The sequence below is a fragment of the Rhineura floridana genome, chromosome 22 (assembly GCF_030035675.1).
Source record: "Rhineura floridana isolate rRhiFlo1 chromosome 22, rRhiFlo1.hap2, whole genome shotgun sequence".
In the NCBI taxonomy this organism is placed as follows: domain Eukaryota; kingdom Metazoa; phylum Chordata; class Lepidosauria; order Squamata; family Rhineuridae; genus Rhineura; species Rhineura floridana.
In genome coordinates this window covers 14,395,037-14,406,869 of record NC_084501.1, presented here as the reverse complement: position 1 = coordinate 14,406,869, position 11,833 = coordinate 14,395,037, and the positions used below count along the sequence as shown (strand labels likewise).

The 11,833-nt window shown below is 43.7% G+C and overlaps 1 protein-coding gene across 1 annotated transcript; it reads left to right on the top strand.

The window, feature by feature from the left end:
• Window positions 1-7,505: 7,505 nt before the first annotated feature.
• Window positions 7,506-11,326, top strand: LOC133374822 (uncharacterized). Its single transcript, XM_061606057.1, has 2 exons — window positions 7,506-7,553; window positions 9,886-11,326. Exon 2 carries the CDS (start codon window positions 9,908-9,910, stop codon window positions 10,901-10,903), a length of 996 nt encoding a protein of 331 aa, XP_061462041.1. The 5' UTR covers window positions 7,506-7,553; window positions 9,886-9,907; the 3' UTR covers window positions 10,904-11,326.
• Window positions 11,327-11,833: the final 507 nt, after the last annotated feature.

Here is an 11,833-nt window from a genome sequence, read left to right as displayed (position 1 = left end):
TCTCCTTGGACAGTTGAAGAGAAAAGAAGGAGGAACAGTTAAGCATCCCTGAGCATATCAGTTTACAATGGAAGGAAGTTAGGTAGAGAAGAACACAGTTAAAGGTAGGCAAGCCTAGCCAACTGGAGGACCCTGACTATATCTTCCTTCTGGAATACAAACAAAAGAACTCAAACAGGAGTTGCTCTTGCCCCACTTCCAACAGAATCAGGCGGCTTTTGGATAATGAAATCTTCTGGAGTTTTCGCACCTAACGGTCATGCGCTTCTCCAACCTTTCCAGGAACATTTCCAGCCCTGTGGCATTGAAGTAACAGTCTTGGCTGATAAGCAGGTGTTTGCTCACTGCTTAATTAACTGAATTCAGCTATGAGAACTGACAGTCTTATGGCCTCTCAGAGGCCGTAATTCAGGCCAGATGTTTTCCCCATAATTCCTTGCCAAAGACCCATTTTAGTTATCAACCTTAGAAACCAGGTGTTCTTGACAGGCCCACTCGGAACGACACAAGATTGGTGGCAAGAAGGCTAATCTCTGCTAACTGGAATGACAGGCCCACATGGAATGGCATAGGATTGGACAGAGGATGGTTGGCAGCTGCTAAATGGAATGACAGGTCAACATGGAACAGAGCCAGACTCGACAGGGGAGGGGTGGCAGCTACTCCCTTGAAGGGTGGGCCCACTGCTGGATGGGATGCTGCAAGAGTTGACACCACAGGACTGGTCACACAGCAGAGTGATGGGCCCAAACGGGATGGTGCAGGATGGAATGGTATAAGACACCCTTTTCCAACTAGTGGGCCACCAGGTGTTGTTGGACCACAATTCCCATCTCTCCTGAGCATTGGCAATGCTGGCTGAGGCTGATGGGAATTCTGGTCCAACAACATCTGGTGGCCCATTAAGTTGGGAAAGGCTGGTATAAGAGAAAACCAATTTTGGAGAGGATGGAGGTTAGCCTGAAAAAAGGAAAGAAGAAATAAACCTGTGTATGTGAAATGAGATCTCATCCAACCCCCCACCCTAAATTTTAAGCAGAAACACTTCTCCCTACAGAAGCTCAATGCTGAGTTGGAAGCAGTGGTGGGGATGAAATTTGATTTAGTTCATGTTAAAAGGTGCATCTACCTAATTTGCATTTTCTGATGCAATGTGCAAAGTGAAACACAGCCAACATTTGAAATTCAGTACCATTCTCCAGCCAAATAATGTATTGGGAAAATATGTATATTGGGGCAAATTGAGCATATCAATGCATATAATAGCAAAAGTAGCATGCAAAAAGAAATCATTTTATTCAGGGAAACCGCTTTGCAAAAAGGTGCATATTAGGAAAAACGCATAAAAATGAATACAAAGGAGACATTCTCACCAAGGTGCTGATGAACTTTCATGAAGCTTTTTTTTTTTAAGTAAACTGGAAATGTAAAGAACTGAAGATTGGAAAAACTGAGCTTCGAGATAGATTCAACCATCCCTAGTTTGAAGAAGTGCCAAGTCTCTTTGTTTAAATGAAGAAACACAAGTAGTGTATGACTTGCTGATAAGTAAGAGGTTAATAAGCAGATAAAGTCTACCTGGCCAAATTACCACTTGCTAACCTGTTACATCCCCATTTCCCCAGTTCACTCCTCTATGTCTGTCAGCTCATCTTAAGAAAATTATGCATTATGCTATGTGCGTATGTGCATAAAGGGTACTGAGTTGTATGGACTGACTCAGTATCAGGCAGATTCCTATTTTCTAACAGGGTGACCGTCCCAATATGTTTGGAGCAACTTGTGCCTGAATCTGATGCTAGTTATCAACTGTTGACGAGTGTGTTGCCTCGCCAAACCAAAGGGGCCTTCACCCAACGGGGTGAGGTAAATGAAACATTGGTTGTACAAACAAACCAAAGACTATTGTTCTGAGAAGATCAAAGGGGGAGGTCTTGTCTGGATAGCTGTTTGTTGTTTTTTGGGGGGAAGAAATGAATCAGCTCAGTTTGGCCATTTCCCATTTAACCGATGTCCCCTCCACCACCAAACAGGATGGTGCAGAGATAACAAGGCCAGATTCCAGACAACAGAGCTTCCACTGCAAACCTAGGTGTGTCTCCTCAGAGGTAAGTTGCTCTGAGTTCAGTGGGATGTCCTCCTAGGTTAATGTGCATAGGAGAGATGGGGAACCTGCGGCTGTCCAGATGTTGATGGACTCCGACTCTCAGCAACCCCAGCTGGCATGGTCAATGGCAGGTATTATGAGAGCCCAACATCAGGGGAAGCCAGATCCTGGTGTACAGGATTGGGTCCTTAGTGTCATTGTGCATGTCTCATTCAGCATTAAGTTAATTCAAATGGCATTTCAGGTTAGGAAATATGGCAGCCCATAAGCTATCTAACTCCATCCCCACCATGGTGCGCCTGGCAACTTCATTGTGCAGTTTTAGGCAAATGCTGAAGATGCACCACTTTACCCTGGCCATTGACAACTGTTTTGGTTTTTTTAGGATTTATCCTATTTTGTGATTTTTAGATTGCTTTGAACTATGTTTAATCTGTATTTTAAAATTGTTGAAACCTGCCCTGGGACTTTGGGTGAAGAGTTGGTAATAAATGGTGATGATGATAATATAGGTGACCTGGAAAAAAAAAGGCATAAATATATTAAATTAAAATAAATCTAACCATTGTTCTTTTTCTACATAAAAAATAGTGTAACTTATTGGTACTTGAATTCTCATCCAAACCCCAATTTGAATACATTTCACCTGTGTTCCTCAAAGGTTTTCGCAAACTAAACCCTACCCAATGGTCTTGATGAGCTTCGATCCATTGATTTCAATGGGTCTACACTCAGTAAGATCTGGTTGGATACCACCCCCAGCCTCCTTTTTGGACATCAGGCAAAGTCATCTCCAAAACCAGCTGTGACTTTGTCCTTCTGCCAACTTATACCCAAAAGGTGATACTTCATTCATGAACCTGCTGGTGTTGATAATTCTCAGGGGGGGAACCCTATAAAATGCATTTAATTTTCAGAACTGTAAGAACATATGAAGAGCCCTGCTGGATCAGGCCCAAGGGGGCCCATCTAGTTCAGCATCCTGTTCTCATAGTGGCCAGCTAGATGTCCCAATGGGAAGCCCACAAACAGGACCTGAGCGCACTAGTAGCTCTATCCCTCCTGCGGTGTCCAGCAACTAGTATTCAGAAATGTACAGTGTAGGTAGAACATCAGGGTTAGGAGATGGTCTGATCACGCCGAGCAATGAGAGAGTTTTTGTACAAGTTCACAAGAACCCTGAGGAGGATGAGATGCCCCTGGCCATACAATCCAACATTCATTATATGCCTCATAAGCCAAATGGCTACATGAGCAAGCCTTTTCTCTTTTGTGACCTCCACCCCTTCCTAATCCTCTTGCAGATTCCACCCTGTTTTCCCTTTCATTGGAGAATATTGCAAGGTCAGGTAGGATGTTCCATTTCATTTTGTTTCATCAGAGACCAATAAAGTAAAGATGAATCACATTGCCTGTTGATCTTCAAGGTCAGCTGTGTGCCATGGACACAGTGTGCCTAGTAAGATCTGTTCCTGCCCTGCAGATTTTAGATGCAGATTTGGGGGTGGAAGATGGGGGGTCTTCCATACAATGGCATCAAGCTTTATTAATTTATATATTTAATTTATATCCTGCACTTCCTACAAAAGAAGAAATTCAACCAATGGTTCCCAAAACATGGTCCATGGACCACCAGTGATCTGCAAGCTTCATTCAAGTGGTCACCACACATGCACATCAAGTATTCAAAATTATTTTAAAATGTATTTCATGGCTTCTTTTTTTCTTATATTGTATTACAATTTGAGTTCTATGGAATAAAAATACAACATAAGAAATAAGAGGCAATAAAGATACAGCATCTAGCACTGGCTATAACAGGCAGAACAATCATTAAGAGGTCTGCCAAGACCCTCGGCAATTTTCAAGTGGTCCGTTAAAGAAAAAGTTTGGGAACCCCTCGATTAAACAATGAAAAACATCTTAAAAATAATTCCAGTACAGATGCAGACTGGGAAAGATCTGTACTTAAAAAGTGTGTTGGATGAGGAAGATCTTCAAAAGCCATGAAAAAGTCAACAGAAGCAGGATTGATATTTAAGGGGAGGGAATTCCAAGTGGTAGGTGCCGCAAAGCTCTGATTCCTATATTGTGCAGAAAAGACACCCTGATACGATGGCATCTGCAGGAGGCCTCACCTGCGGAGTGCAGTGATCGACTGGATATAGAAGGGTTGAGATGATCTTTCCGGTATCCTGGCCCCAAGCTTCACAGGGCTTTATATACCCAAACCAGCACTTTGAAGTTGGCCTGGTAGTTAATGTGCAGCCACTGCAGCCCTTTCTTGTAATACCAATGACAGATGGAGCTAACTAATTCTAGTTCCGCACCATCCTCCCTGCTGAAATGTACAAAGGCAAAACTGAGACTATGGAGGGGGTGCTGACAGCCAGTGCCGCCCCTGGAACTGGTTGCAAGTAAGGAGGCAGGCAGGTGGGGGCTGGCTGAGGGTAGACTGAGCTTGATGGGGTGGTGTCCCACTTGCCCTAAAGCACCAGCCTCCCCTGGCCACAGGTTTTCCCCATCCCTCTTCTACAGAGATCACCACTGGGGTGGCAAAATATATTCTCAGTCCCCTGTTTGAAGTGGGTGTCCATCTGGTATTGTTTTACCTTTAGCGTCAAAGTTATCCACCATGACGTTGTAACCTACTGATGTGGTGGAAAACTCTCTGCCTGAACATACCACAGCTGCTTCAAAATGGGTTTGTGGACAGGTAGAGCTGCCCTAAGGACATATTGTTCCAGGCTTCGCAAAACCCTTTTCTCAGCTTAGATCTATAGTGCATATGTTTATCGTCCCCCCCAATCTTTCCCATAGTTTCCATCCCTTAAGCCAATCAGGAACCAGCTGCTGTCCTAGGGTCATATTTGCCAGGCTTCCAAAAGCCCTTCTCCCAGCTTCGACCTATGGCGTGTATGTGCAGGAAGCCAGCACAACCTATGCTGATGTAGGTTACCCCTATTCCAAACTCTGTTGAGGAATCTCTGGAGGGAGCTGTCTCCAGGTGAGCCTGGGATTTGATGATTGGCCCTAGGTTGCATGAGTGAGCTGAACAGCATTTGGAATAGGTGTAAGACCCCCCTTGACGCATCCTGCCCTTGCTGCACCCTGCAGAACATCCATTTTTGGAGATGAAGTTATGCTGGCTTCTGTACTGCTGTTTGAGCCAGTAGTGCCCAGCTGACTTATATAGGCATATCTTCAGTTCATCTGCGGTGTGGGACTTCGGCACTACAAGCTTGGGAAAGTCAAATATCTGCCAAATCCACACCCATTCATCCCAGTGGATCTTGAGGGGGTTTTTTTGTATATCCTGCCCTTCCTCCCTATAGGAGTTTGATTGTGCTGTAAATTCTACTAAGAGTAGACCTATTGAAATTAGTGGACCACACTTAATCATGCCTATTCATTTCATGAGTCTTCTCTGGGAATAATAATAATAATAATAATAATAAAATTTTATTTCTGAGTCGCCTATCTGCCCAAAAAATGGCCACTCTAGGCGACGTACAATCCATTAATAAAATACAATATAACAATAATTAAACACAATAATTAATAGGTTAAAACCAAGAACTATAATTAACAGCAGCAGCAAAACTAACTCACCACAGAAATCCCATAGGCCTGCCTGAAGAGCCAGGTCTTTAAGGCCTGGCGGAAAACATTCAGGGAAGGGGCATGACGAAGATCGAACGGGAGGGAGTTCCAGAGAGTGGGGGCCGCCACCGAAAATGCCCTCTCTCTAGTCCTCACCAGCCAAGCTGATTTAGCTGATGGAACTGAGAGAAGGCCCTGTGTGGCTGATCTTGTTTGGCGGCATAATTGGTGATACTGAAGGCGCTCCTTCAGATAAGCTGGGCCGAGACCGTATAGGGATGGCAAGCATAGCGTACAACCTACAGTTAAGAGCATAGGAAGCTGATTTTTACTGAGTCAGACCATTGGTCCAGCTAGCTTAAAATTGTTTATTTTGACTGGTAGGTTTCAGGCAGGAAAGTTTTCCCATTCCTACCTGGAAATGCCATCACAGATTGGACTTGGGACCTTTTACATGCAAGGCAGATGCTCTACCACTTATGTTTCGAAAGAGTCTCAAAGATCATCTAGCCCACCATGCACCCAATCCAGAAACCCCACTGCTCTGGCACTCCTGATAGGTGTCATCCACCCTTGATGTATTTGCTGGGACACCAATAACTTCTATAAATTATTACATGGATTCATAGGATTTAAATATTCTCATAAATCATACCCAGTTGAGATGAATGTCTGCTATGAAGGAAAGGGAGAAGAGTCATTTTAATTTTGGGGGGTGCCTTTGCAAACTTTCCAAATGGCAAACTCAGGAACCAGCTTCAACAGCCAGATTCTGGATATTAAAAGGTGGAATCAATAACATTCAGGGCCATTAAAATTTGGTGAAATATGTTTGCTTGGATTTGAGAGATTAGAAAGAAGTTCATATCCCACAGAAGAAAGGCAGCACTTAAAAGCTGGAGCTTATATCCAATGTAAGCCCTACTCAGAGTATATCCATTAAAATTAATGGACTTGGCAAATTAAATAATAATATGAGAACGGAAACACAGGCATCTTTCAAAATATGCACTTATCCAAATTTTGTGATGCAGTTCTCCAAGGTTTACAAATAATGAGTATGTTTGGGGAAAGTGTGCATAAGAATGAACATGTGAGTGAAAATGACACACAAAAATGTGTGATATTAGGAGAGATTGCTTTCAGAAATGTGCACATTAACCAAAACTGCATTAGTAAAACATGTGTGTGTTAGCACAGAAATGCTGAGGAATGTTCATGTGGCCCAGATTGCCATAGAAATGTGGAGATCTGAGTTTATTTATTTATTTAATTTAATTTATATACCGCCCTAAGCCCGAAGGCTCTCTGGGTGGTGTACATAAAAGTTTAAGTTTTAAGTTTAAGACTGGACATGAGAAAGCAAGAGAACCAAAATTGACAGATCATTCCTTCTCTGCTCTAAGGAGAACTCTGTTGGATGCAACCTGTTGCATGAAAGACCCCCTTCCAAATGAAGCCCCAGTGACCTGAAGAGAGGTCATAGCAATTGTACTGTGCAGCTGGTGCCCAAATCATCCTGAAGAAAATAACCCTTCTGATCCACCTTTTAAATTAATGGTCTGCTTCCAGAAAAAAAGAACTCCTATGTCTGACTTTGATTTGTAATCTTCTTCAACGTAAGGGTGGAATAAGCACACCCAAATAAATAGGATTGGGAAGGATGATCAAAAAAGCAGAGCAGGCCTGTGATTGGACATATTTGATGTACAGTAAATGGTAGCCCGGTGGCCACGGTTGCCTTCAGGCTTCTAGTGAATGTGTATAAAAGCTCTCAGTCTTGATCGACACTTCCAACAGCTTCTTTCGCCTCTTCTTGACTTCTCTCCATCACCTGTCAGTGGTAAGTTGGATCTAACTGAACTTTCAGTTGCATCTAGTGGAGTATGAAGTGGGGTGTGTAAAACAATTGAAATCTAGTGCTTGTTCTTACACTTCTCAAAATTAACTTTCTTTTTCTCCCCCCTGCCAATGGTCATCGCTAGCACATTCATGGACCTATGAAGCACCTATGAAGTTCTTAGGTCCAATTTGGCAATGGGACAGCTAGTTTTGTAGATGAACTTTCCTGCTGTCAAAGAAGGAGGTTTTGGGGTTGCATCCAACTAGGTGCTACTGAGAATAGACCTATTGGATTGTATCCAACGCTAGTCCTGCTTAAAACCATTGAAGTGAATGGACATTACTAACTTAGATCCTTTAATCTCAGTGAGTCTACTATAAGTGTAACTGAGTTGACTGCAACGGATTGAAATCAATGGACTTAAGTCTGTCATGGCTATTGGTTTCTATGGGTCTACTCTGAATAGGACTTGGTTGTCTACACCCCTTGATGAATATAGCTCAGAAGTATTAAAAGTGGGGGGTTTAAGGTGGAGAATCTCTAGCCCTACAGATGTTCTTCTTGGACTTCAGCTCTCATCAACCCTGACCTGGACATAGGTCATTGGAGATGGCGTCCAACCCATCTCAAGAGGCACAGGTTCCCTATCCCTGACTTAATCAATATGAAATGCTGTTTTGTAATATATACAGAATATAGCTGGCTAAAGCCCATTTCAGGAATATATATATCTCGGTTCCTGAAATGGAATAGGCTGTAGCCATCTGGACTGACATGAATGCACGTCAGTTATTCCTCTCCATTAACTTCAGTGGGTCTAGCACTGGATACAACACAATGTGTTTTTTCCCCACGGTTATTATTTTTCTTTTCTGAAAATAATCGTCACCTGATGATTAGGGGGAGAGCCGTAGCTCAGTAGTAGAGCCTCTGCTTCGCATGCAGAAGGTCCCAGGTTCGATTCCCTGCAGCATCTCCAGGTAGGGCTGGGAGAGATTCCCTGCTTGAAACCTTGCAGAGTTGCTGGCAGTCAGTAGGACAATACTGAGCTAAACGGACCAGAAGGCAATGGCCTTTGCTCCTAAGTAAGCATGCTACGTTTCTTTACTCCTTTTCGACCAAAATACATTTATTACTTTTAGTGTGGCCAGATTTTCTGCTGCAGCGAGTAAAACCCGCCAAGAACTGACCCTACCCATCTTTTAATCTTTTTCTTCTCCCTCCCTTCTTGGAACTTTATAATCTTATGTCTTAACAATCTTATAATACCATTTTCTACCCATTTTCTCTTGTATTTTCTTACCTGGTTGTATTGCATTTTATTCTTCTGTATATTAGGAGAATTTCTTCTTATGGGAGTTTTATGTCTCTATTTTATGCTGGTCATTGACAGTAATAATAAAGATTTGACTTAAAGTAACAATAGCATCAGCAGGTACACAGTCCAATGGATGTCTAATGCTTGGATTTAAATTGGACAGAAAGGAGTTGTATTCGTCCATATAGCTTTCTTCTTCATCGTCCTGCTCTAGGCCCAGAGAACAAAGTTTTAAGTCAACTGTACATTTATTTATTTCATTATCTAGTTTCAATATTGTTGTGCACACTCCAGTCTCTGAGCAGTGAGAGATTTCCAGGGGTTCCTTCACTTTGCTCAGGATTTGGTTTCCTTGGAATAAACGCCAGCAGACACTGTGGTTTCTTACAGGATATATGGTTTTATTTACACACATAAAAAAGCCTGAGGTTAAGATGGAGAAATTGCTGCAGAAACCTAGAGAACTGAAGTTAAAAATGGCAAAACCAGAAGCCAGGAGAAGTCAAATTGACAAGATTCTTCCATCCCTATACAGACATTTTTCTCCCACTTTCCAATGAAGCTGGATGTTGGAAGATTCATGATGGTGGCAAGAGGGGGAAGTCCTTCTCCACACAGCAGATAGCTAACCTGTGGAATTTGACCACACAAGGTGTAGTGACATCCACCAACATGGGTGGCTTTGGAAAAGGATCACACAAATTCACGAAGGAAAAGGCTCTCCCTGGCTACTAGGGGCAGCAGCTATGTTCTGCCTTCACTGCTGGAGGCAGTAACAGGCCTCTGAATACCACCTGCTGGGAATCACAAGTGGGGAGAGACACTTTTGCACACAAGTCTTGCTTGCAGCTTCTAAGAAGAGCCATCTGGTTAGCCAATGTGACAAGATTCTAGGCTAGGTGGGCCTTTTGGGTCTGATAGAAAAAGACTTTCATGTTAGAAATGCATGCTTAAAAAAAGTTTGGTTCACATGCACTGGTGTATTCATTTTTATTCTGCATGTTTTTGTTTCAGGCCAACCTCCATCCTCTCCACCATGGCATTCTGCTGTGTACCATCAAGCTGCATCCCATCTGGACAAATAAGCGGTAGCCAGCCTTCCAGCCACCCATCTTGTGCCATTCGATTTGAGCTGACCTATCCAGGGAGCAGTTCCCAGCACTCTAGTGGCCAAACCTCTTCAAGTGGACGCGTTGCATACCTGTGTCTCCAGCCTAGCAGTGGCCAGTCTTCCTCTCTTCCGATGAGCAGTGGTCAGTCTTCCTCTCGGTCATCCTCTTGCACTCCATGTGTGGCCATCCTTCCAGTGAGCAGCGGCCAATCTTCCTCCTTTCCTGCAAGCAGTGGCCAATCTTCCTCTCCTCCATGCTATGTCATTCCTTGTGGACCCATCAATGCAGCAAGCAGTGGCCAGTCTTCCTCTCAGCCATCCTCTTCCACTCCGTGTGTGGCCATCCTTCCAGTGAGCAGTGGCCAGTCTTCCTCCTTTCCTGCAAGCAGTGGCCAATCTTCCTCTCCTCCATGCTATGTCATTCCTTGTGGACCCATCAATGCAGTGAGCAGTGGCCAGTCTTCCTCTCAGCCATCCTCTTCCACTCCGTGTGTGGCCATCCTTCCAGTGAGCAGTGGCCAGTCTTCCTCCTTTCCTGCAAGCAGTGGCCAATCTTCCTCTCCTCCATGCTATGTCATTCCTTGTGGGCCCATCGATGCAGTGAGCAGTGGCCAGTCTTCCTCTCAGTCATCCTCTTCCACTCCGTGTGTGGCCATCCTTCCAGTGAGCAGTGGCCAGTCTTCCTCCTTTCCTGCAAGCAGCAGCCAGTCTTCCTCTCTTCCATGCTGTATCATTCCATGTGGGCCCATCAATCCAGTGAGCAGTGGTCAGTCTTCCTCTCAGCCATCCTCTGGCATTCCATGTGTGGCTATCGTTCCTGTGAGCAGTGGCCAGTCTTCCTCTCCTCCAGTGAGCAGAGGCCAGCCTTGCTATGTCCCAATTTGTTTCGAGCCCTCCTCTCCTTGTCGTCACCCTTGCTAAACCACCAAGGAACATCTCTCCTGGTACACGATCACATCGAGAATTGAAAATGGTGGTACGGATTCATGGCTAAGCTGATGGGGACTGGGTACCCAAAGCGCTCAGCATTCACACTTCTAACTGAGGCTCTGTAGTTTCAGCACCTGCGCATCATCTTTGGCGCTCAGTCCCTGCTTGAATGTTCTTTGACCCTGTCACTTCTGAATGATCCCTTTCGCTAGCTTTCACAATCACTCTGTTTAAGCAGGGAGACATGACACATTGTTGTCAATTTTCCCTGTGAGGGTTGCTATTATGTTTGCTCCCCAATGCTAGTCGTAGATTCGATCCAATGCTGTTCATTCCTCTTCATCGCTTTTGGTATGATGTCTTTGAGTTCTCAATCTGTTCGCTCTTAATAAACTCTGCTCTGGTGCATAGAAAGATTTGACTCCTGGTCTGTTTTCATACCATTGTATTAAAATTCAACACCCATAGAGAGCTAACTCTGGAGTTATCTATTCTCTTTAGAGGTGGGCAATCTATGTCTCCCACCCAGGTGCTGTAGGACTGCAATTCATGTATTTATCTATAAAATATTTACATACCATTATTCATTAAAAAAACCAAAGTGCTTTACAACATAAATACATGATACAACCATATTAAAAAAATAAATTTCAGAAATCTCTCACTACCCACTTGGAGAGCGACATCTTCTAAATGGCCTGCATAAGCCTGGTGACATAGAAAAGCTTTCAGCAGGCATTTAAAAGTTAGAAGAGAAGGTCCCTGCTGTGTCTCTATTGGAAGAGCATTCCAGAGGACTGGGCCGATGACAAGAAAGGCTCAGTTCCTTGTATTTATTTATTATTTACTTTATATCCTCCCTTTCCTCCCAGAAAAAGTCCAGGGAGGCAAACAGAAATACTAAAAGCACTTTAAACCATC